General features: G+C 40.1%; 1 protein-coding gene across 1 annotated transcript in view; it reads right to left on the reverse strand.

The window, feature by feature from the left end:
• Positions 1–24,261, reverse strand: part of RAPGEF5 (Rap guanine nucleotide exchange factor 5) — a 167,539-nt gene that overhangs the window by 27,666 nt on the left and 115,612 nt on the right. Inside the window, exons 12-17 of the mRNA XM_068935069.1 lie at positions 11,255–11,333; positions 8,627–8,771; positions 6,661–6,758; positions 5,802–5,832; positions 4,806–4,884; positions 1,354–1,503 (exon numbers count right to left, since the gene is read on the reverse strand). Of these exons, the coding sequence (XP_068791170.1) occupies positions 1,354–1,503; positions 4,806–4,884; positions 5,802–5,832; positions 6,661–6,758; positions 8,627–8,771; positions 11,255–11,333 (582 nt within the window). The remainder of the gene's footprint in view (positions 1–1,353; positions 1,504–4,805; positions 4,885–5,801; positions 5,833–6,660; positions 6,759–8,626; positions 8,772–11,254; positions 11,334–24,261) is intronic.

A 24,261-nucleotide genomic window follows, 5' to 3' on the forward strand; every position in this document is an offset into this window, starting at 1 on the left:
CCAAGTGGCAATGGTATCTACTCTGTGGCTTTCTCAGGAATCAATATGGTTTAGAGATAACAGTGTGCTAACTTATTTATGAATTGCTAGTTTTCTTCAGCTAAGTAGGCAGCTAGCACCAGTTTTACTGCTATCAGAGCAAAACTTGCCCTGCTCTTCAACAGGACACAAGACCTGAAAAACAGTAGTAGCACACTGATTTTGCAGTGCTGCAAAATACCCTGCAGGTGGGTTTGGGCATAGGCAAGGGTAAGACAAGTACGCCTGCAAATGCAGATGAGCTGGCCAAGACGCCTACAGGGAACGCTACCACATGGCTGCTCCATGAGCAGGCTTGGGATTGCCGGGGCAGGATGCCACCTTCTTGCCACCCACACCGGTTCCCTGCAGAAAAAGTGGTTATTTAATTGAGCTTGGCATGGGGGAGAAAAATGGGACCTTCCAGTTCTGAATCAAATAAAACAGAACAAGTCTATTTAAATTTCATTTAACCAGACTTACAAAGAAGTAAGAATGAGTGTGTTGTCTTTAAGGGTCCATCCTTTGTCACAGGGGATCTACAGCAGCTCACATCAGCTGAGAGTATGGCCCAGCTAGTCTAAAGTTTTAGCCCTTTTACGTGGATCCAACTTTTCATTCCTATGTACCCAGTTAAATTCCTTGCTTTATATTCACTAAGAGTAAAAAGATGCCACAAGCAGCAAAACAACTTCCCAAGGATCTTGAGACCTGCCAGACACCAAATATCTGAGGCTTAGCAGGTCACTAATATCAGCCCATGATCAGTTTGATCTTCCTTAAAAGAGACAATAAGCCTTTCCTGTTAAATGAGAAATGCTACAATAATAGGCAAAAAATGTCAGTTGTAAGCCAGATTCACATAAATAAAAATGTTGCTTAGACTGTCTCCCTAGCTCAACTGTGCAAATATTTCTCTCCCTCCTTTCCACTAGAGAATATTCATTACTCAGGCTGTAAGCAAGGGAACAATCACACACATAGTGTTTGCTGTTCCCTTTTTTATTTTTAAAGCAAACTATGCTTCATCACCTTCAAAATTAATTTAAATGTGAAAGTGAGAGGCTTATCTGCGAAAGAAGAAATCTTGCAACATACTACTGAAGATAAAGTCCTCTACACTCCCTTTCAGTGAGGAAATACTGTATCCGACGGTACCCAAGAATTAGCTGTTGCCATGGAAATGACTCTCTAGGAAGCAGCTCCTTATTGTTCCCGTGGCCATCCAGCTGTGGGCCCGAACAGGAACAGCTGTATCCTTGCTCCAGAAAATGTCAGCCCTCCCTCATGTGATACAGAAAAAGATAAGCAGTCAGATGAAGGAAAGTTATTTACCGCCAGAGAAGGTGACTATAACCAGTGCCAACTCCTCCTCCGTGTACTGGATCTTTTCTGCTACGATCTTTAGTAGCTCCTGAGCTGAAGCCGATACTTGAGCTTTCACACTGACATAGGAGTGCTCTGTTATATACACACGGCAGAAAACTGCACAAAGGAAGAAAGACATGCTCAGCAACAGCCAGAGACATGACGAACTGAAGACAGGAGAATTTCACAAACCGAACCATGGCTTGGGCCATGGCTGCCCGACCAACGTTAGCCAGCAGCAACGGCTGCTGCTGCACGCTGACCTCCAGGGACACGACACTCTCAAGCACAAACATCATCGTTCCCCCTTCCCACATCCTCTCCCTGGGCAACGAGAGGGGCAAAGAGAGACCCCACGGCTGCATTTTAGCAAAACCTAGGTGGAGCTCCTGCTGCGAGGATTTCTCACAGACCAGCTTTCTCTTCTAACTTCTTTGCAAATTCAGCTGTTGTCATCTTTTGTTCCTTTTAGTTTCAGATAAATCACCACTCTTTCAGTACACTTCATATCCTCTGCCGAAATTATTTGGCACCTCCACTGCCACCTGCTTCTCAGGAAGAGCTCTCCCTAGCCTTCTGCAACCATCTAGCTTATCTGTCTAGACAACTGAACTACATGCACTGCCAGGGTATTTTAGTACAAGCAGAGGGTGCCCGAAGAGCAGTGCAATTACTTCAGACTGGTCTTTCCCTGAATCCCTTGCAGCACATATAAAAGGGATCAGCTTGGAGAAACTCCCTGGACTCATAATTTCCCATGAAGTCGATGAGCTGGTTAGGCTCTGAGAGCTCTCGGAGGGAAATTTCACATCAGTAATGCTGTGGTCAGCTCAGTACTTTGTTTCAGCTGCAAAGGTGATGTACGTTCCCTCTGCTTTCCAAAACTTTAGCTTTGCGGTTTTTTGCTGAGTTTGCAGGAACCAGTTATTTGAAACACAGCTGCTACACTTAAAAGGGAAGAAACAGAGCAGCAGACTTGCATGAATATTTAAAAAATGACAACATCTGCTAATGAGAGTCATTGCCACAACTCTTGATTCCATACTCACTTAAGTGCTTAATTAAACTTTCCATTTTCCTCTACTTTAGTACTTTAATTGCAGACAGGCTGCTACAATGATAGTATAAGAAGACTTTTTCTCCCTAGAACTGATTTTTTTTTTTCATTTTTATTGACAGATGTACACAGCAATAACTTTGTGCTTGTCCCACAAATCTTCACAGCTTCAGGCACTTTCATTAACTGAGACCACGCTAGAAGACATCGGTAAGAACTCAACCTTAGTGAACATCTTTTTCTGGTATTCTAGTAAAGAAAAATGAAGATGAGGAGGACGGAGGAGCTTAACGTTTAACCTTGGGAAAGAACAGTCATTTTATAATTTTTTCTTAACCTGTCTTTGCTGACAGACAGTAAATCAGATGCTCATCCTACAGAAGAGCAGGTATCCTTTAGAACAGGTATAACTCATGAAAAGATAAATAAATCAAACTGTACTCTAAATTACTGGGCAGGTAAAATAAACAAATAAATAAACTGATAAGAATATTTGGCCCCCAAATGCAGAGTGCAGCACAACTTGCCTACAAGGAATTTGTCTGAAATCTCCTCCTCTTTGTCATTTTGCAGGGGGAGGGGGAAGATGACAGCAATATATTACTTTGTAATTGGGCTAATGACATATTTTTTGTTTAACATTGAAGTAAACCAACTTAGAGGTCAGGTACTCAAGAACAACCATCACACCGCTTCCCGAAAGCCTGTTCCCCCACGCACCTTTCAAATATCGTATCTGTGGTCTCTACTGGCATGGGCCATGACATCCCTTCCAGGAGCCAGCGGTGCTCCTCCGCGAGGCACAGGAGGGAACACGCAGCTGGAGGAAGAGGGCTTGGGCAGAGGAGGCCCTAGGTCAGCCTGGTAATGCTTACATTGGTAGATACAATGGGCCAGGTCTGTTCTCTGGCCCTGAGGGCAAGCGGCACGGAAAAATGGCTTGGATAAACTCCTCCTTCACAAAAACTGTCAACCGGCAGCACTCCACAGCCCGTGATGTTTCCCCCGGCCGGGCCAAGGCAACGTGTGGCTAGTTTGCACGGGTCAAAATCAGGTAGAGGAATGCCCTAAGAGTTAAGTGGTTTGGACAATATGTGCCGTTTTTTTAACCTCTCTCCTGGCCCTGCTTAGTTTGTCACTACAGCCGCTGAGAGCCCTGAAGCTCCCTGGCTCCTCAAGAGCCACAGCAGCAGGGTGCATGCCCACCCCAGCAGCCGTCTCTTCTGCCCCAACCCCACTTCTGAACTTTCCTTCCCTCAGTCCCAGCGTCTTCCTTGCCTCCCAAAGTCACGGTGAGAAACCAGGAGACAACAATTTAAACCAGTCAGGGCTGGCCTTGCTGGGCCCGGCCCATGCCTTTTCCCCTGGCCATGTCACCTGTCGCCTCCTCCCTTCTGCCAGTACACTTCCCTCCTCGTTCCCCCACGAGCTGTTTCAGACTTTTTAAGACAAACAGTGAGTGTGGAAGTTCTCATTCGGAAACGATGTTTCTGGAAGCAGGCTTGTGAACCTAAAGCTCAAATGAATCTGAATTTCAGATGTGGAAAGAAGGTATCTATCAGCAGTATATACCGTGGGGAAAGACTTGGCATTAAAGGAGCACAGTTGTTAATCTTACCCTAAACAAGCATTAATACCACCCTGATCTGAACTAGACTTCTGGATTTCTGTTCCCAGTGTGAAATGAAGATAGACTGTCAGAGGGGGAGATTTCCAGGTAGGAGGTCTTTCTGGCTGTTTTCTGCTAACATACGTGATGTTATTTTCCTCTCTGCCTCCTTTCTCTCACAGCTCTCAAAGGCCTTATGGGAGGCTGACAGCTTCACTTTATGATTGCATTACTAGCAGTGAAGGGAAATTGTATTTTGAAATGGCTGACATCATTAAAGTGCAGCGGCATCTTGCATTCCACGTGGAAACGTTTTTGAGGAGAGAAGGAATGAACACAGGTTTGCAGAGTTAGTGGATCCTGACCTATTTAACACGACAGGCTTATTCACCTTTTGCAACCAAGATCTAGGTCAGGAGACTGAGACCACGAAATAGAGCAAGAAATAAAGGCCAGGCAACACGCTGCCAGCACTTGAGACTCACACAGCTTTATTACAGGAGTTGGAAGAAGGGTAAGGGTTTGGAAAAGCCCTTGAGGTATCATATTACTGCTGAACCCCTACAAAGTAGGGGGCAGAAAGGTAATACTACACATTCACATCTTTCTTCTTTTGTGGCCCTAGGGTCCTGTTCAGAAGAGTACATCGGTTTAAAAAAAATGTACCTTAAGGGTAGCTCTTATTTAAAATAATTCTGCATTTACATTTAAAGGCATTGCACTAAGCTTCTCCACTCTTTAAATCATACTTACTTTCTTCTGTTTCATTCATGGTTCCTCTGTGCTGCAGCCAGTTCTCTTTTAGACTGAATTGGTGGAAAAAGGTTTTATTCTGTGAGGGAGCAGGAGGAAAAAAGAAACAACAATGACTCTCTGCATTCCTGCCCTTTACAAAGCAGTTATTCATAGCATGCAGCATTCAACACATAAGTCTGGCCAAAAAGGTTTTCGCATAGGAAATCCACCCACCCATTCTTGGATAAGCAAACTGGGAGTTGCCTTACTAAATAATGGCAAAGGTGGGGATTTCTGAGGAAGCGAGACATGCCTAGGCTAAGCAGCCTGCACGTTTTCAGGGTTTTCCGTCATCATGTTCATAGCTCATTTCTTACATATGGTCCTAAATAGCAACTATTAATTGGCCTATTTCACTACAACCTCATATTCTGCCTTCTACATTTTCCACAGTAACACTTATAAGCTTATTACACACTTCAGGGTCAGTCCAGTAAATTTCGTGAGCACGGCGATCCACTTCCATGCAGTCTGCATGTCAACACTCTCTTGCTTGCATCTTTTCCCTCCAGTTAAATAGACACAAATTCATGTTTCTCTCTTGCTTCCTTTGTCCCCGTCACAACAAATCCCCCTTTACTCTATCTGTTTGACATTTGTAGTCAATGTCTGTGCTCAAATTGGTTTGCCCAGGTTTGCTACATCTACCGAGCCAAGCAGGGACATGCTCCTAGGCTTCTATTGAATTCTGACATCTCAGAACGTGTTGTTAAAATGCTAATATTGTCACAGCCACTTTAGGTTAGTTCATGCAATTGATATCCAGGCTGCACTGACCAAAAATAACTCTTTAGGCAATGTTGCAGGTCTAGTCTCATTGATACATCCTGCCATGTCTTTGGCCACCAGTCATTTTTAATTGAGAAGCTAAGAAAAGCAGTGACAGAAAGTGGGGATGGGGAAGTGAGATTCTAAGTTATCTAGCACTCAGCATAACAATCAGGGCCGTGTTACCTTTCGGTGAGGTGAGTATTCATCTACAGTGCTGAAACAAAAAAGCAAAAATCCAAATTATTCTTTCCATGCAGGGGCTAGGAAAAATACGTTGCAGCTATCAAAAGGTTTGCAACATCAAAAAGTTTTTAACATTAAATGGGCACCAGAGAACGGCAGCAGAGCTCCTTCAAGGAAAGTCAAGGGAGGCTGGCTCAACCAGAAAAGTTTTCTGAAAGTTGCATAATCCGTGCAGAAAAAAGAAATGTCACCAGTCTGTGAACTCCCAGAGCACTGGTAACAGCTTGAGCCTCGGGGAGAGGCACAGGTCTCAGTCAGTGTCACAGTTCCAAATCCCAAATGACCAAACCACACAAAAATTCCATTTGTTGGAAAAATGTGCCAAGGAAGTATGTTTTAAAAATGCCATAATTAGTAGCAAAATGATAACCCTGACACATCCATTGCAAAAGAGATTTGCTTCTCAATACTGCAGATTAGAGAGAGAGAGAGAGAGAGAGAGAGAGAGAGGAGGGGAGAGACAGGGGGAGAGAGAGAGAGAGAGAGAGAGAATGTGTCATTTGAAGTCACAGACTGTGAGTTCTGAGTCAAATTTTGCCAGCTTTTTCACAGAGATATTGCTCTACTTGAAAGTCATCCTAACCAAAACCGATTGGAGTGATTGTGGAAAAAGTGATATCCCACAAACATCAGAGAAGATGGAATAATCTAGCTTTACTTTGAAGATGACTCGTAATAATGAATGCAATACCTGCATCACTCATTTCTCTGTCTTTACTGAATTATAGCAAGATGCCAATAGGCATAAATAACACCCTAAACAAAAGGAGGTTTGACCACAAATATAATCGGTACTTACTGACGACGGTGCATTCCAAGTATCTTTTGAAATTCTTTCAGTTCCTTCTCAAGAATGGGATATTCATACACATCGTCTAACACATTCCTGTATATTGTCTACAAAATAAAACAGTATCTGCAAACATCTGATAACTCAAAAATAGATATGTCACATCAATAGTCTAAATCAAATCAGGCACTAGCCTATTCAAATAAATTTCATCATTAGAGAATGTTTCTGTTTAAATTTCCAGACTACTCAATGTTCAGCTGTCTTTGAAGAAACACCCTTTGCATCACCATCAAGTGAGAGGGCAAAAGTGTTGACACTCATTAGTCTACAAACAGTAAGATTAAAAATGGCACTTGTGGCTGTTACAACAAACCTGGTTTACAGCAGAAGGATACATTCTGAAGCATGAGAACATATCACACCATCATCACTTACCCAAAACGGTAACAACAGGTTAATTTGATTTAGGCTATCAAAATGAAGATTTTTTTTTTCTTTACTTTCTGTATTTGCATGCATTTTAAATTGCGTCAATGCCCCTCACAAGCAAAACACAAGATAACTCTGACTTTTAAATCCATAAACAAATAAATCTTATTTTTTCTTTTTGGGGAAGGCATTTTCTGAGTACCATCAATCAGGAACCTCAGTTCATGTAAACGACAGTGTCTGAGATAAAAGGTAAATAAACTGAATTGACTTTGATGACTGAAACCATGGTAACTGTTTTCTCTATACCTCTTCAGAATCTGCACACAGATCCTTCTCTTTCCCTTCCGAGGAGATGGGGATCATACGTATAAGCCGAGTCATCAGGTTTGCTTTAGCCAGTTAACACTCTTACACTCTTACATTTCAAGAACAAAGAATTCTGAATTACACACCTATATTATTTTCTGCATATACAACTTCAATTGCCATCAATACTACCGCTGTGTAATATTGCACAGTGACATCAAGCACAATTTTGTTTGTGCAAGAATAGCATACAGTCACCCACCCTCATGGGCAGCAAGATAGGCCCTGCAACAAGATACTTGCAACACAGTAAAACTTTACTCTTGGCTGGAATGATGCCCATTTTATAGTATGGCACTATAAATCTAGTACCCAACAGCAAAAATCCTCCACTTCCATATGCAAAACGCCGTCCTCCAAACCAAAAGAGAAGCTCCAGACGTTCAATTTTCATTCAGCATTTCTTTGCTTTGCCATGAATGAGTGGCTGAAGAGAACAAAAAGGCCCTCAAGTATTGCAGAAAAAAAGTCAGTCTTTAGGAAAGGAGGAAGATCTCGCACAGTGTCCCAAAATAACTGCATCTTTCAATCAGTTGGAAAAAAAAAAAACAGCCACCAGATGGATCCTGGCCCAGTGATTACTTTGCCATTTGCAAATTTAGAAGCGAAATGAAAAAGGAACTGGAACTCATTCAGAAAGATTATCAGGTCCTTGCTTACAAGTAAGGACAGACTTTTATTTACTAAAAGCATCTAAAGCTGCCCAGTTCTCCACACACACCTGATAAACGCTGTGGAATAACGTTTTGCGTTTCAGTCAAAGTAGGGCCAGCTACGAGGACCACAAAACTCTCGTTTTGTCCGTGCTCCTCTGGATACTGACTGTAGGCTCTGTTCTGGCAGAGAAGACCCAAGTGTCTAAGGACTCTCCCCAACCGTGCAGTTTTATTTCTGCCTGCCTATATTTTTCTCATTTTCAAGACATGCAGTTTTCTAAGTTTCACGTTCGAATGTAATGTTTTGACTGAATGTACTGACTTAACCGGCTGTATGTGCAAACTGACTATCCTTAAGGTGTTAAGGGAGGACTGACAGAAGTCATTTTACATTAAAGATTCCGAGGAGAAAATTTTAAAGTATGAAAAATTATGCTTTATACTTTTTCAATTGGGGCTTTCTAGACACAATGTTCTACTTAAACAATGCTGAAATGCATCAGAAAGTGTTACAATACCTTTAAAAATTGTTTTAAATGTTCATCTTCATGTAACCAGTCTTTGTAGAGGGAAGTCCACTGAGACACCAAATGCAAGACTTTTCGTTTCCTACAGGATATATCGGAGTCGTCTTCTTTACCTTGCTGGTTCTTAGCACAATAGGTGCAGCTGGTTAAGGATCAAAAACTATGGCCTCTCTGAAACCTACACATTAAGTGGCAGAAAAGTCACTGAAACGTACAAATTAAGTGATGGAAAAGACTCTGTAATCATCTTTTGTTCCGCTAATAAAAGACTGTTTCGCTACACTGCTCTATTTTAAATGCTTTATCCTGTCTGCAGCTTTAAGAGATTCATCAACTTTTTGGAATGAAATGCTCAGTAATAGAAACATGAGTTCATCCTCTGTGCCAACAGGGCTTTTTCCTTTATAAATTAGAGAGATAAGTCTATAAAAGGAAAATCAATCTAAAAGGAATTATACTCTGTTGAGTCATATCTTTCCTCTAGAAGGGGAATGAACTTTTGTCCTACACGCAGATGCAAACGTGAATGTCTGTAGACAGGAGGACAATGCATCATTAACAACAAAAAAAATTGAGTGGAGGAAGTCAGTTTCTCTTTCCCTGCACAAATTACGTTAGCAGAAATAACACCATTAAATACAAAGGTAAAACAATCTATTTCCACCGTTGTTCTCTATTCACAAAGCAGAAACACCAAATGATAGAAGATTCCCACGTTATGCATTGCTCCTATCCCTTCCCTGCTCCTTCATTAGGCAAAAAGATAGCGTTTCACAAAAGAAAAAAAAAAGAAAAATAAGTTCGTTTTACAGGTACACGTTCATTCAAACAATAGTCCATAGCGTATGGAAATAATTTACAATACATGAAGAATCTTCTATTTCCAAATGAGTTAGAGTTATGTACTATTCCTCAGGATAAAAAGGAACAGAAATTGTAAAACACTTATCCTCCATTTTTCTCTTCACATGTTTTTAAACGCATTACACAAATACAGGTATTCTAATAATTATTATATGATCTGGATAGTTTTAACCTGATTTTAAAAGTTATTTTATAAATGTTATCACAAAGACCTATGTAGCTTTAAATGAAAACAGCATTCATAAGATTTGCTTTGTTGCTATGAATTAGGTGTCTGTTTCAACATATCTTTCAAAAATTCCTGTGAAGAAAGGATGCGCATACACAAACATATGTATATATGAACACTAGAATAAAATTTTCTACTAATGCGCATATGACATTAATATTTGTCATATGGAACAAAGGGGAAAAAGGGGGATCTAATCCATCGCAATACTATATACTTTCTACAAAAACAGAAAATGACATCTTTATTCATAAAGTAAGAAATTTAAGAACGAAGAGGAAACAACATTAATGTATGATACACAAGTTTCTTACGAGGTTGCATGGTTGACAAGATAAATATACTAATTTGATATACTCACACAGTAAGAAACTCTAAAAAGGGAAAAGAATTGCTGAACTCAAGCAGTTCCCTCTCACCTCTTACATTTTTCCATTGTAATAATTGTCTGCATACATGTGATCACATAATATCCCTGAAATAATATACTAGGATATCTAACGTTTTGAGATAATGGATATAGGTTTATCGAGAGGTAGATTTGATTTTGCACATTCAGCTTCAAAGCAGGAATCTTCTGATTATTGATTCAGCAGCCATGCACACTCTACATGTATAACGCCATTTTTATAGGAGAACGTGTACATATTTTTATGGGCATCTGCAAATTACAGGAACTCATATCCAAATGCAGATTTCATGTTTCCAATGGGAATCTTTTCCTCTACAATCCATTTAAGTCAAGATAACAACATAACCTGAACTTTGGGAAGTTACAGGTTTGAATCCAAGTCCAAGTATCACAAAACCTTATGAAAATTGGACTGGAAGAGACCTTGAAAGATCAGCTACTCCATCTCCCTACCCTAACAGATGATTGACTATACTTACGTTATTGGTGGATTACCTTTTATGACTTCTCCTTGAAAATCCTGAAAATCAAAGATTCTACCATCTTTCAAATAGTCTACTCTACTGTTTCACTTTTCTTAACATAAAAAAAAAGTCCTAGTATCTAACTTGAAACTTTTTTATAGCAACTTAACCTCAGAGCCTCTTCTTCTATCTGTCCTCAATATGAGAACAGACTCTTCCCTTCCTTTTCAGGTACCTGAAGATTGTTCCATTTAAGGTTTCCCTTTTTTCAGCAAAAAAATCCTAACTCTTCCAATGCATCTTTGTAGATCATGTTTTCTAGAATGCTGATCATTCCCATTGCACTTTCCTGACTTTTTTCCAATTCATTCACGCATTTCTTGGGGTGTGATGCCAAAAACCACAGGGGCAGTCCATTTTTAACCACACCACAGTGACCACTAGACAAGAGCTCTCTTTTCTCACCACTTTCACGTGCAATCTCAAAACAGTCACATGGGGTTTGTATTTGAGTAATATCAATATGCAAAAAGCAAAACTAATCCTTCTGGGCATGCAATTTACTACTTTTGATACAATAAGGCTTAAAAATATATGGATCCGGGTGTAATTGCGCGATGCCTGTATATGCACCAGTTAAAAAAGGATATTGCCTCAGAAGTGCCTGGCATAAGTCATCAGTTGTCATGAAGACTGTGTATGTGAGAAGAAAATCATCCAGGAGAGTTTCTGCAGAGGAAGACAAAAAATCCCAAGGTAAAATATATTAATGAGATGAGAACAAGAGTAGCTATTCTTGTCAGTTTGCATGGCAGGAATAGAAACTCAAAAAAAAAAAAAATATAAAAATTCAAGTCCAAGTAATACATTATTGATTTGAAGACTAAGTTTGTAACAGTTCACAATATGTTGTCACTGAGGAGATGAGATCCTTATTAAACAAACATATCCTCAATTTTCAAAGAAACTACAAGTGGGAATGTATGTAAAATAAGCCACAGTTCAGGAAATAATAAGTAGGACTCCTTATCATAAACACTACCATCCCAATTGACTCTGCTAGATAGTCCCAGCAAAGCAACCTTTCCACCAGCTTCAATAAGTTGTTCTGGAAACGCGAAGACAACATTTTAGTAACACAAGAGAGGACATTGTGATTGCCATGTATTGTGATTAACATCTATACACAGTATTTGCGATGCAAGAATAAACAGAGGGTTAAATCTTTAGCTGCTTTATCTTGTAGGCATCACTATAAGTGTTGAGAATTTTTCCCTAAGCTTTATTTAATTGCATTATCAAGTTTCCTCTACTTCTGTCGTTCCTCCATCTGGTTTTTGTCACTGTTACAACAACGGGCTGAAGATACTTGCTGATCTAATATTTCTGCCCACTGCAATTGCAGTACCTCAGGTTTTCAAGCAGAAATCTACTGCCGGTTCTGACCTCAATACAGCTTTCTCATTCCTCATTCCCATCTCATATTACTTTTAGGATTTTTCCAAATTTTTAGAGCATGCAACAGACATATGAAGGCAGACTGGAAAAACGGGGTTTGCTCAGCTCTAAGATGATGCCTGGAAGGGATCTTATTGTGGTCTTCAGCTACCGAACAGCAGGGTATAGGTAAGACTCTGCCAGACGCTTCCTGGAGGTGTGCAGCAAAATAACAAGGGGCAACGACAGCAGATTACAGCAAGGGAAAATTTGCCTGGATATAAAGGTAAAAATTTTCCTGCGCAGATGGCCAACCACTGGAACAGGTCACCCAGCTAGACTGCAGAATTTCCAACATCAGATACAGTCAGAGCTTGCCTGGTCCAGACCCTAAGCAACCTCATCTTCCCGGACCTGATTGGAGCAAGGGTTGGGCCAGGTGGCATTCAGAGGTCCCTTCCAACCTAAGTTATCCCCCAATTCTAAACTGGACAATAAATTTGCTTCCAATTTTAGTAAATTATTCATACATGTGAGGAACGATCTCGGGTTGCATTTGCTATCCAAACAACACAATCTGTAGCTTTTTACAAACAGACAGGAAAATTTTATACCAGTCTTTTTAACCTCAAAATAAAAATGCCTGTTTTTTCTTCCACAAAATCATGAGATGTTCTCAGATATTGAGTAGTTCCTGTGCAACACATTTCTTTGAATTCTAGCAAATACACTGTATTCCCTTTAACTAGAAAACAGCTTTGCACCAGCTGTTTTACCGGGTGAGAAAAGGAATGTGGACAGAGGCTAAAGGTTAACAGAAATGCTTCTGCTATATGGTGGAGGAAAAAGTACTTTAGGAGTTTCTTTCTCAGCTTTGGTTTAAGTGCAGGATTTACAACCGTAAAGACCAAATCATACCTCACATGAGCAAGATAAGGCTGAGCCTCATCGTCCATATCCTGCTCATCTCACTATTTGTGCGTGATCTTCCCAATTAAAGCTGGGGCCGGCACGTGGGCATGCAACCGACAGCATCCCAGCAGCTTCTGACACCAAGGCTGCAATTTCACAATAACCTAGGCCAATGTCAGTTAAAGCTGCCTTGGACCAGTCAGTAAATTATCGACCCCATAGCTGCAGTGCAGGATGGCAAGAAGAATTCTTCCACATATCATTCAAAGCTGGATATCATAGGATAGCACATGGATGGATAGCTAATGATATTCCGTCTTGTCAGCATGGGATCCAAAATACCTCCATTGTCTTAAAAATACATATCACCATAATAAGAATAAATTTAGCTAGATCAATGCATTTAGCACAGCTGGTCTCTAGAAAGACTCCTGATCTGAAGACGCATAGCTAAAACCTTGCACTGAGAAATAAAACCATTAAATTATTTATATTTCATCAACATTGTTTAAAGTATAAACAATGTGGAAAGTTACCGTGGAAAGTATTATCTCTGTGTGAAAAGAATATTTTGTCTCAGTAACTGAAAGACATTGTGAACAGCTTGTTCTCTGTCTAAAAGGTCATCTATTCGTTCTGTTGCACATCTTTTGGAAGATACAATGCAGCTATTAGCAGTTTCACAAACATTTATTTGGAAACTGCTGTTCCTGGAGTCAACAACCACATCTAATCTCTTATTTTAGCTCTTGACTAAACCGTATGACAGCACAGTGATCCTTATGAAACAAAAAACACATTTACAACAGATTACTTCCACAAGGTTCTTCTGCTTTATGGCTGATATGTGAGTTTCAGCAATACATAGCTAAATGGTCACAAAAATATTAAGTACTGAAGTACTTCATAATAATACAAAGTACTGAAGTACTACATAATAATATTAAGTAGCTAAAAACAAAATTGTAATGCTTAAAAATGAATGAACTTCTGCAGTTGTTCATAAAAGTGCAACTTTATTCCTCTAACTGGTGATAAAATTCTGATTTAAAAAATTATTTTTAATATCTACAATATGTTTTCCAGATGTCAGTTTTCAAGTCTTCCAGCATCCCAAAGTCTTAAGGTCGGAAGAAAGACAAAAAGGCTGGGTTTGCTGTGATTTGGGGTTTTTTTGCTTTTTGCTTTTTTTTTTTTTTTTTTTTACAAAAGCCACACTATAGATATTATTAATACACTTCTTTTAAAACAACCGGTGAATGGTGGATTAAAAGGGTGTGTTTTTTACGATGGCTTACAACTATTTTTAAGCTCTCCATACAACTTACATTTCCCTGCTAACCTAGGCGTAAGCGAACGCACAGAAAATGCGGCACAACATGCTTATGCTTGCCAACTCTGTGCTGCAATGTTCTTTCAGATTCCTATTTAAGCTCTTAGCACGGCATGACAGCAGCAGACGCTTACCTGGCATAAAGGAGTACAGCTCTGCTCACTTAAATGGAATTGTAACACCTGCCTTCCGCTGACCCTCCTTGCGCAGAGAAATCATCTCCCCCTCCCTCTGCAGGCTCAGGAGGACCTCTATTTAGTCTCTGGCTTCTAACAGCCACATCGGAACAAGATATACTACCCAACCAACTCCAAGTCTCAGATAGGTATAGAGAGAGATTTTTTTTTTCTTTTAATATAGAGGAAAAATTAGAAGAAGAAAAGTTCATAAATTACAATTTCTATAGTTTGTGTATGGGCTAAATCTCTCCAAATTGCCTCTGAATTTGTTTAGAGGTGTAAACCCTGAAGGCATATTTGGAACAAAAAGTCGGGATGTTTTATGTGGCCCACTAATAGTGTCACTCACCTGTTAAATTGCTTTAACAAGTAGCAATGAAAGTGTGTTTGCTAGATTAAACTTCTATTACAGGATGTTACAATAATACTCACATTTTAAAACACCTGGCCTAACTTGCATGTATTTCACTGAAGTACTACCGTTCACTCTGTTTTCTATATTTTCTTCTCAGATGCACTGTAATTTAAAAACATCTACAAACCTCTCAAATACTTTTGAACATCAACAAATTTCCACAAATAATGATTTACTGGTCCTAACCTGCAAACAGAGAGACTAGTTAAACATGACAATTAATTCAGTGCAAATTATTCATTCTGTTTTACGACAGACCACTCCTAAAAGCAGTAATTGTGAATGAGGAACAAGTACAAGTTGGTTTCATAAGTATGAAAAGAAATCTTCCTGAGGTTTTCCTGTTTAGTCACAGTTGATTTGAGTTTAAAAAAAGGGAATTCTGGTAAAATCATTAATTACTTACAGTGTACCCTACCCCACTCTGAAAGGTAATGAAATATGTACTTCAGCTTTTAAATTTCACTATGTCCCAGTTTCTGCATAGATCTGTGACCACATTCCCCATTCTTCTCACAGAATAGATTTTTCTAGTATTTGTAGCAAAGAGGGAGAATAAAATGCATACTAGTAGTTGGAAAAGAAAAAAACTACCTTTGGAAGATACATCTTTCGCTGTGCAAAAGCCTGTGATGCTATTTTTTAAATTTCTCTTCTTCATGAATTTTTTGTTTAATCATTTTCTTTTAGCCATCAATCTAATCTTTCTTTGTTCCTCCTCATTTTCCTTTATTTGGTTAAGCAGTTATTACAAAGCATGCAGGTAGCTTGCAGCTACAGAATATTTCATTTCAAAGACAATTTCAAGCATTTTAAAACTTCATTAAGACATACAACAGAAACAGCGTGAGTACAATGGGCTACTGCTCTTGCACCTCTTTGAGGCCAGCCTTAAGCAGCAATCTCACTACATCGAACGAATGCTCTCAATATCATACTGTAAAGATAAAAGTAATAAAAAAGCAAGCACTATGCTTATTTAGTATTAAACAATCTATTCACACCAGCTTCTGCTGAGACAGTTTCACACAGGCTGTGTGCGTCCCCCTTTCCCCAGCCGAAAGAAGGCACTGTAGGCATCAACTTCACTGGAAGCTTTCAGTACCCCTCTTCTGATCTTTCTGCGATATCCAAGTCCTTCTACAAGGTACATCCGGGATGGGTGAAGGATGTTACGAGCAATATGAGACATGTAAGATCCATGGGTAATGTAAGAGATATCGGGTGTTCAGATGCACATGAATTTCCCAGGGAACGTTTGTGCCAGGTCTTAACTAAAGGAACCAGCAACACATCTGCAAGAGAAGCTGCAAGTGTATTGCGAATATGTATTGCAGTGTACGGTGATGAGAGCCAGCAGCAACAATGGCTTCTCTGGCTAGGAAGGGGGCCCAGAGCCCCAGAGACAATGAAAAGTCATACATTTGGATAAGCAACACACTGTACACTCCCATGGACCCTTGAAACCCGGAGGAGTCCCTGGCACTTCCGGTTATGCCCTCTTTCCTCTCTAACCAGACTAACTCCCCTTCTCTCTGAGAGGGCAACTCAACAAATGTTGACTCAACGTGAGAAGACATTTTTTTATATATTCACAATTTTAAATGGTAGGAGTGTAGAATGATTGGGATTACAAAACATGTGGGATTACAAAACAAATTCTATTCTTCTGTTGTTTATCTTCTCTCTTCTGCAAACCCTTCTCTAGACAGGGTATCAATTACTGAGCCTGAGAACAAAAACGAATATAGAGCAATAGCCAGAAATATTCCATAACACACAGTTAATAAATCAGGACAATGCAGTACACCTTCTGTTATCTCCATGCTTAAGACCTGTAAGCTGTTCTCAAACTTGGACATTTTCCTAAGCTATCAAAGCAGGACAAGGTATCACATAAATAACTTCAAATCACTTGTTAAATAAACATAAAAGAGATTTAAGCCAAAGGGGAAGTGCCTTTGCCAAATGAAATAAAAGTCAAATTCTTTTCATTAAACAGATCTGAGGATAGCTTTTTAAAAAGTAAATATTTCAGTTTAGCTATCACATAAAATGAGGAAAGAAAGAAAAGAAGTAGAGAAATATTCCTGTGCTACAGACAGAGATACCTCTCTAACTGCCCACCTATCAATTTGCATGCCTACATACATATTTACACTAATATGCACGTATGGCTACCAGTTAGATCACCAGAGCCACAACAAAACTATATATACATTTATATTATGAATGTTTAATAGATCAAACGGTATTCAAAATACACCTGTTGCTCCACTGCTAATATCAGACATTGAGTCCAGCCAAGCCAGATAAAACTTTTTCCCAATTCCAGGTCTTAGAATCATTAAGTCCCTTTACAACCGCAAGAAGAGTTAAGTTGAAGATAAACTGCACTTTGTCCTGGTTTTCTGATCATCCTCTTATGCTCTGAATAGTTCTTGTTTTGCTGCTTCTCAATGGCTACCCACAAAAAAGTTGGTGACAAATATGCCAAAAAAGTCCTCCCACAACTGTGATGGCTGAAATGATGCGAACCAGTCTCTTTTTTGCATCTGACTTTACAGAGAAACTTTTCACATCTTACTCTTCTTACTCTACACCATTTTATTTTCTTTATTTTCCATTGCTTGCTGTCTTCTATTGAAAATTAATATTTAAAATCATGTTGGCCTTTTTCTTGTTTTTCATAACTTTATTTTTTCATGCAATTACACGGTTTGCAAAAGGAATAGAGGAATATAAACATATAGACTCCGCACTTAGACTCTGTACTTCTTTATCTGCAGATTGTCTATGCCGCATATTGCTAGTTCGAGAGATGGTAAGAATAATGAAATCTGTTCAGCTACAAAGAACAACAACTCATCCGTTTTCTTTGAAAACTTATTGCCATTCTGAACCCAAATCTCCCGCTTTGCACTCTACAAATCCATTGTGAATGGTTGTGCAAGAATTACAGAAAGATCTAAGGGTTTTTTAGACTTGTATTCTGCACTAAATCGGATTATAAGAAAATTTAGATAAAGTACTGGAATGCAAGTCTTTTTCCACTCTATGCAAAGTAGGTATTCATCTTTCTCTGAGGATTTGCTGGAGGAGGCTAAACCTGTGTGGAGAATGCAAAAAAAAAAAAAAAAAAAAAAAAGAAGGATTGCTTGAATAAGCAAGCCACTGGAATTCACAGTTAATTCTTAGGTTAAAACTACCCTTAATGCAATTTTATAACATCAGTTCAGAAGCTCTTGACCCTACATAGCATTTGTTTACATAAGTAGTGGCCTTCATTAATATGTGACAATTAAACTGAGTAAGCAGAAGACCACTCATGTCCTGAACTAAAAAATAATTCCTCTCTAAACTCATTACTTTCCAAGCCAAGGAAAATGCCATTACTCCTCAATTTCTCTCTCAGTCTCAAAAACATACCAAAAAAGGAAATCCTAAGATCTTCTTCATCTTGAAGCACGTAAATCCTGTGTATAATGTGTTTGCTGTGCAGTGTGTAGGACATCCCGCAAGACAAAGTGTGGATGTGGGTTACATGGGATTTTTAAACATCAATGCAAACTGAGTTCTGTGCACTCATGAGACCTCTTTGGTGTTTTGGGCAGATATTTTGGGAAAGAGGGATACCACATTACACATGTGATTCTCATCACAACATACATTCTCCCCCAACATTGTTAGAAAAACACCTGGCTGAGCTGTTCAACTATACAATAACATCCTGCTGGCCAGAAGTTGTGCACTTCTCTGATGTTTCTTTATTGCAGAAAAATGGTGGGTGACCCATCCAAACCCTCCCCCTCACTCGCTTTTCTTCCCCAGTCTGAAGATACCGGTAGCTCAGAATGGCAAGGAAAAGGTGTTCAAAGACAGTGAAAGCAAGAATCATCTCATTTGACTTGAACCATCTACAAGTTAGGAGTTTCACTATGTAGACTCCCTCCAGTCTCTGCAGAGAGCTGACATCCCTCAAGGGAGAATCTGAGATCTTGGGCATCTGGAAGTGTTCATTTTTTTCCACTGTCCAGGACTAGATGCCTAAATTTTAAACAGAGAAAGATCCTATCTTGAGTAATGCTCTTTGCCAAATAACTTGATTTTCGGTCACAAATTTTGAACCAAAGTTAAGGAAATAAAAGAATACCTTTCAAATGATTGTACCTGCCTCCTGCACACACTGCAAGACCCTGCTTGAATTCTGCACATGCAAGTATCATGCCAAGCCTCCCGTATGTGCTTCTCTGCTACCAAGGAATACGCTAAAGCGGAGCTTCGGCCAGGGTCACATGATCACGGATGACTTAAGGAAGAGCCCGTAATCTGCCCTTTAACTTTTTGATATAGCTTTATCCACCCTTGGAGACCCTCCAGCAGGTACTGGGAGGAGGGAAAGTGTCTGCTAAGCAGCACGTCCCCGGTATTTTCAGAAGAGGCACCATTGCCATGGGTTAACTTCTACAGCGTGTCCTCGATGCCAGCTCAGGATGTGGCAGGAGTCTGTGACTGCCACACACGGATCAGCCTGAGGGTCCATCTAGTCTGGTACCCTGCCTTAGATCCTGGCCAACAGGATCTTAGGATCTTTCAGGGAGGGAGATGCAAGAAACTCTTTAGGGGTCTTATATAAGAAAATCTCCCTGCATTGGGCCTCCTTCTTAATATCTTAGAAAATAGCTTAAACTTTGTTAAGAGTAAGCTTCACCCCTGGGGCGGGGGGAACTTTTGTGCAGTAACTATTAACAAATTGGGCCTCTTCTTACCTAAGCAAATGTCCAGTCTATCTCTGAACCCTACCTGAGCTCAGTAATAGTGGTTCTGGAGAGTCATTCCTAGCCTGAAGAACAGAATTTTGACTTTATTACCTTTTCATTGTTACTGAATAACACTTCCTGTATACCTTACACCAGTGCGTAGTTTTATCAGAACCTTCTTGCTTTCTTATTCCTAAGATACACAACTGTAAAGTTTCCTGTTTCACCTTACATGATGCTTGTTTTTCCTGACCTTATCATTCGCTCCTGAACATCCTCCCTCCTGCCTCCAACACACACACCTACACTTCACAGTATCCACTATGAGATGAACCGCATGCAGCGTTATCGATGAGGCTACCAGACTAATTTATAGATTAGCACTTCAGCCCACTCCCAGATACTTGATTCTTTTGTTAGCAGCTGTTGGTAGCTGCACATTAAACAGGAGGCTTTACTGTGTTGTGCAAAATGATACGCGCTTCCTCATCTGATCAGGAATAGGTCAACATCTAGCATCAGCCAGAGTCTGGATGACATAAATATAAATGTATGTTCAGTAACATACAAACATTCTAAAACTCCTCAGTTACGTCATTTCCTATTTGTGATCATGGTGAATACAGTCGGAGGACCATATGGTCAGCTCCTGGTACCTTCTTATGTGTCAGTGTTGGCCAAAACGTCAAATGAAAAAGCACTGACAGCTTCAAAATTTGCTCTCACTTACATTTGCTGCATCATCCCTATCTTGTAGAACCAACCACTTTTCTATCAGATTTACTGAGGCTCATCCTCTAGACTGATATTTGAAAAAACAAACAAACAAATAAACAGAAAAAATAACTGAATTCTTTGGGGTTTATATCTTCCTACACATGACTGAAAAGTTGGGCTCGGCAATGCTAATGTGCCTTATGACTTCAAGGCACACACTGGAAAGATTTTTAAAGGAAAATACTCTCAGATGAGGCTAGCAATATTGTAACTACCCAGAAACAGTTAAAACTTGCTTTCCTCAGAATCACAGAGAAGCAGCCCTATGAAATGGCTGACAGAAAGAGGAGATCCCTGTGCTTCAGTAAAAAGGATGCTTATAACTTACTGTTCTATAGGGAATACCCATTTTTTACTATTTTAAATATTCCTTTGCTCAGTTCAAAATAAACTAGAAAAGGGCTAGAGCAGAGCATTTTAAAGTTTTTTAGCCTCTCAGTGCTGAAAGCTCCTGAGCTTGATACATTTTTGTCATCCCTCTTACTGTTATCCATAAAAATGAGAAAAATTATAATCGTGCCCCAAGGCAAGAACTGTCAAATGTAGCTTTTTTACATGTAATACTATGCAATCCTCTGAAACCTTTCAGCAATGCAAATGCATGTCCAGCAAGCTGTAGCTAGTAATCAGAAAATTGCTTATTCTGTAGAAATGGAAAAAGGGTTCATGCGTAACTATTTTTCAAGATAGAAGTTTCTCAATAATCTGTAATTCCCAAGCAATTTACTAAAAAATCTCAGGATGTGTCTCTATGTACAAATAGCAGATGCAAACTGCTATCATTAATATCTGATCTGGCAAGATATCGGTCACATCCTACAGGGTGCTGCATAGTCTCAAATTTCCCTTGAGTTCAGCAGATGGCAATGGCACTCAGGACCTTCCAGGATTAGCCCTTAGCCCAAAATTAAATACTCTAAAAACGCTATGCCACCATGGATACAGCATGAAGCAAAGAATGAAAATTATGTAGAGAAAGAAAGGTCAATGGAAAAAAGAACATCAATATATAATTTGCCGCTAATGTATTAAAAGAACTATATTAGTTATGTCATCTAACCACTGAAGCACCGAGAAATCAATGCAAAAAGAAATAAAGAGCAAGTCATTTATTTTTGGCATGAGATTAGAAAAAGAAAATATATAAGAGCAGGGTATTTAACCTGTACAACCAGAATTTTTATTAGAATATGAAAATCAGAACTGGGAATAATTTCTAAGGTCATCTCCCAGTGATTTCTGGCAGTACTGTAACATCTGCAGGATGAATCAAATGTTCTGTCTGGTAAGGTCAAAACTCCTTCTAAAGTTGCATTCCAGCTGCTGCTATCACATCTATTGGAGTAGTTTCATATTTTGTTTGAGGGATAAAAGGCCCTGAAACCACAGCCAGAAAGCAAATGTCAGACTTGTCTAGCTTTAATGAGACACTATTTTTTCCACACGGAAATGTGAAGGAGTTTTTCTCGCAGGTAGGACAGAGCCCTGGTGATTAACATGCAGCTGTAAGGGTCTGGGTTTTTTGAAGTTATTGGACAAATCTATTACGCCTTATATATTCTGAAGCATTAGAAATATTGCCTATAGCAGTCATTGTAAAATATTCCCACTTTCTGTTACAGCAGCCCTTGACTACTGCATCCAAAACACTCAAGCCCTCCATACACTGAAACTCTAATTGACAGGAAACTGAGATATTTTAAAGTACACGCAAAGTACTCACACGAGCCTAGCTGCAGAAGGCAGGCAGTCCTTGGTCACATCAGGAGACTCCTAAAACACTTTAGGAAGAAAATATCCATCCTCTCTTTCCATTGATTGTTTACAACAAGCCAGCCAGGCCAGGACTGCCTGGAGCAGCAGGACGGAGGAGCGAAGATTAAACCGTTCCCTTTTACCTTGCAATCCAGCCACTTTGCGGGGCCGAAGAGAGAGCTGCAGTAACGGCACAACACGCTGGCCTGCTCTCACTCGTTTTCCACCCTGAACGGAGCCGTAGCCTGGTGCCCCAGGCGCTGTCTTGTCTCCGTGAAATTCATGTGAGCAAGCGCAGGGTTTCTTCATTTCTGTCCTGCACCTGGATTTCACTGGGTCCCTGCCATCACCCTCATCCCCAGGCACCCAAAGAGATGCAATGTTCGTCAGCCCGAAGCCCTCAACGGCACAACCTCCAGTACCACCGCGACTGTCCCCGCCTCAGTGGGGCCACCAGGACCTCACACAGCCCTGGTGCACAGTTTTCCTCCATGGCACAGCAGCTCGCGCAGAGGGGCTGCATCCTCTGCCTCTTCCGCCACTGCGAGCCTGGCCGTAGCGACCGGCGTGCTGCAAGGGGCTCACGGCTGCTCAAGCCTTTTCCTAGGTCCGCCACCTCAACATATGCCTGAGCAAATTTGTTAGGGAAATTTCAAAGCACAGGCAACGAGGACAGGTAGGACGGACTGGCAGTCTCACGCCGTGACCTGCCCAGGCTGCTCTCTTTTCCCAGACGCAGGGTGCCCTCCGTCCCTTGCATGGGGGCCAAAAGGACCTGCTCGTTGTCCTATACCAGGCTTCTTCACCCCAGGAGAAAACATCCTCAAGTAATACTAAGAAGTAGTACTCACAGAATTTGGAAGCGGTCCCTAATAAGCCCGTGGAAGCTGGAAGAAATGCATCTCCCCTCCGACCTTAAAGGAGCCCAAGCTGCTGACTCAGCATGGACCATGGCAGCAGCCCACAGGTCCACTTATGCGTCAGTTCGTAAGGCTGGGACCTCTACTCAACCATGCAACGTTGCATTAATTCTGCACCTGATGCCATTCTACCCGTGGAGTTTTAATTTACAGCAGTTTTCTTTGAATTAATTTTCCTTCTTTGATGGACCCCTATTTTACTATGACATTAAAACGGCTACGAGCGCTGCACATACTAATCCAATGCTCTGTTACTCCACATGGACTTAGACATATTAAGTGTCTGTCTTAGGATGGGCTAAGTTGCTACTTGGAGATGCCTTTCTCTCATTTGACTCTCAAGAGAAGTCTAGAATTAGCCTGGCCGTTTGACTTTCAGAAAGTTAAATGTACTTAATCTTCATTCTTTTCATCTTCACAGACCAAAACTGGTACTGCACTGAGGATGAATCAAGTTTCACATACGTCTTTCTCATTGCTGAATTGGAAGACCTACACCTAGGAAACTGCAATCCTTTAGATTAAAAAAAAAAAATCTCACATCTTCAAAAATTATTGTGATTACACCATTTTTGGGTCTTCAACTTGAGATACTTTAAAAAGGCCTAATTTTCAGAGACATTTTCTGAGAACAGGAACCCAAATCTTCTCTTGAGGACCCAAAAATAACATACATAAAAGAAAAATAAAAGACCTTTTTAAAAATTTTAATCAATCAGTAGTATTTTTCAAATATGTATAAATATATAAATATAGTCAATATTTTATCATATTAACATACATATACTAAGACTATTGGCCCAAAAGTTTTAAACTTGAGTGCCCTCATGACAAGTTCCAAAGTCCACTGTATTTGGACACTATCCAGGCCAGCTGAGTATGATGACAACTATAATATAGTGAATAGAATACATTTTGTACTGGTACATAACATGGGTAAAGGACAAGTCAAACAACATGTGGAAATGCCATATCTAAAGCTTTGCCGGTCTGATGCAACGCCTAGAATTCAATGTCTAGTATTATTCCCATCATCTGCTGCAGACTGTTTTCTATACCAACTAGAGGTATAGGTCCCTTAAGGGAACAGAAACATACAGATCTGCTCTTGTGTATTTTTAAAAGTGTTTAGCAAGACACTTTGATCCATGATTTCCCCCCTACAAAGA

The sequence above is a fragment of the Struthio camelus genome, chromosome 2 (assembly GCF_040807025.1).
Source record: "Struthio camelus isolate bStrCam1 chromosome 2, bStrCam1.hap1, whole genome shotgun sequence".
Lineage (NCBI taxonomy): Eukaryota > Metazoa > Chordata > Aves > Struthioniformes > Struthionidae > Struthio > Struthio camelus.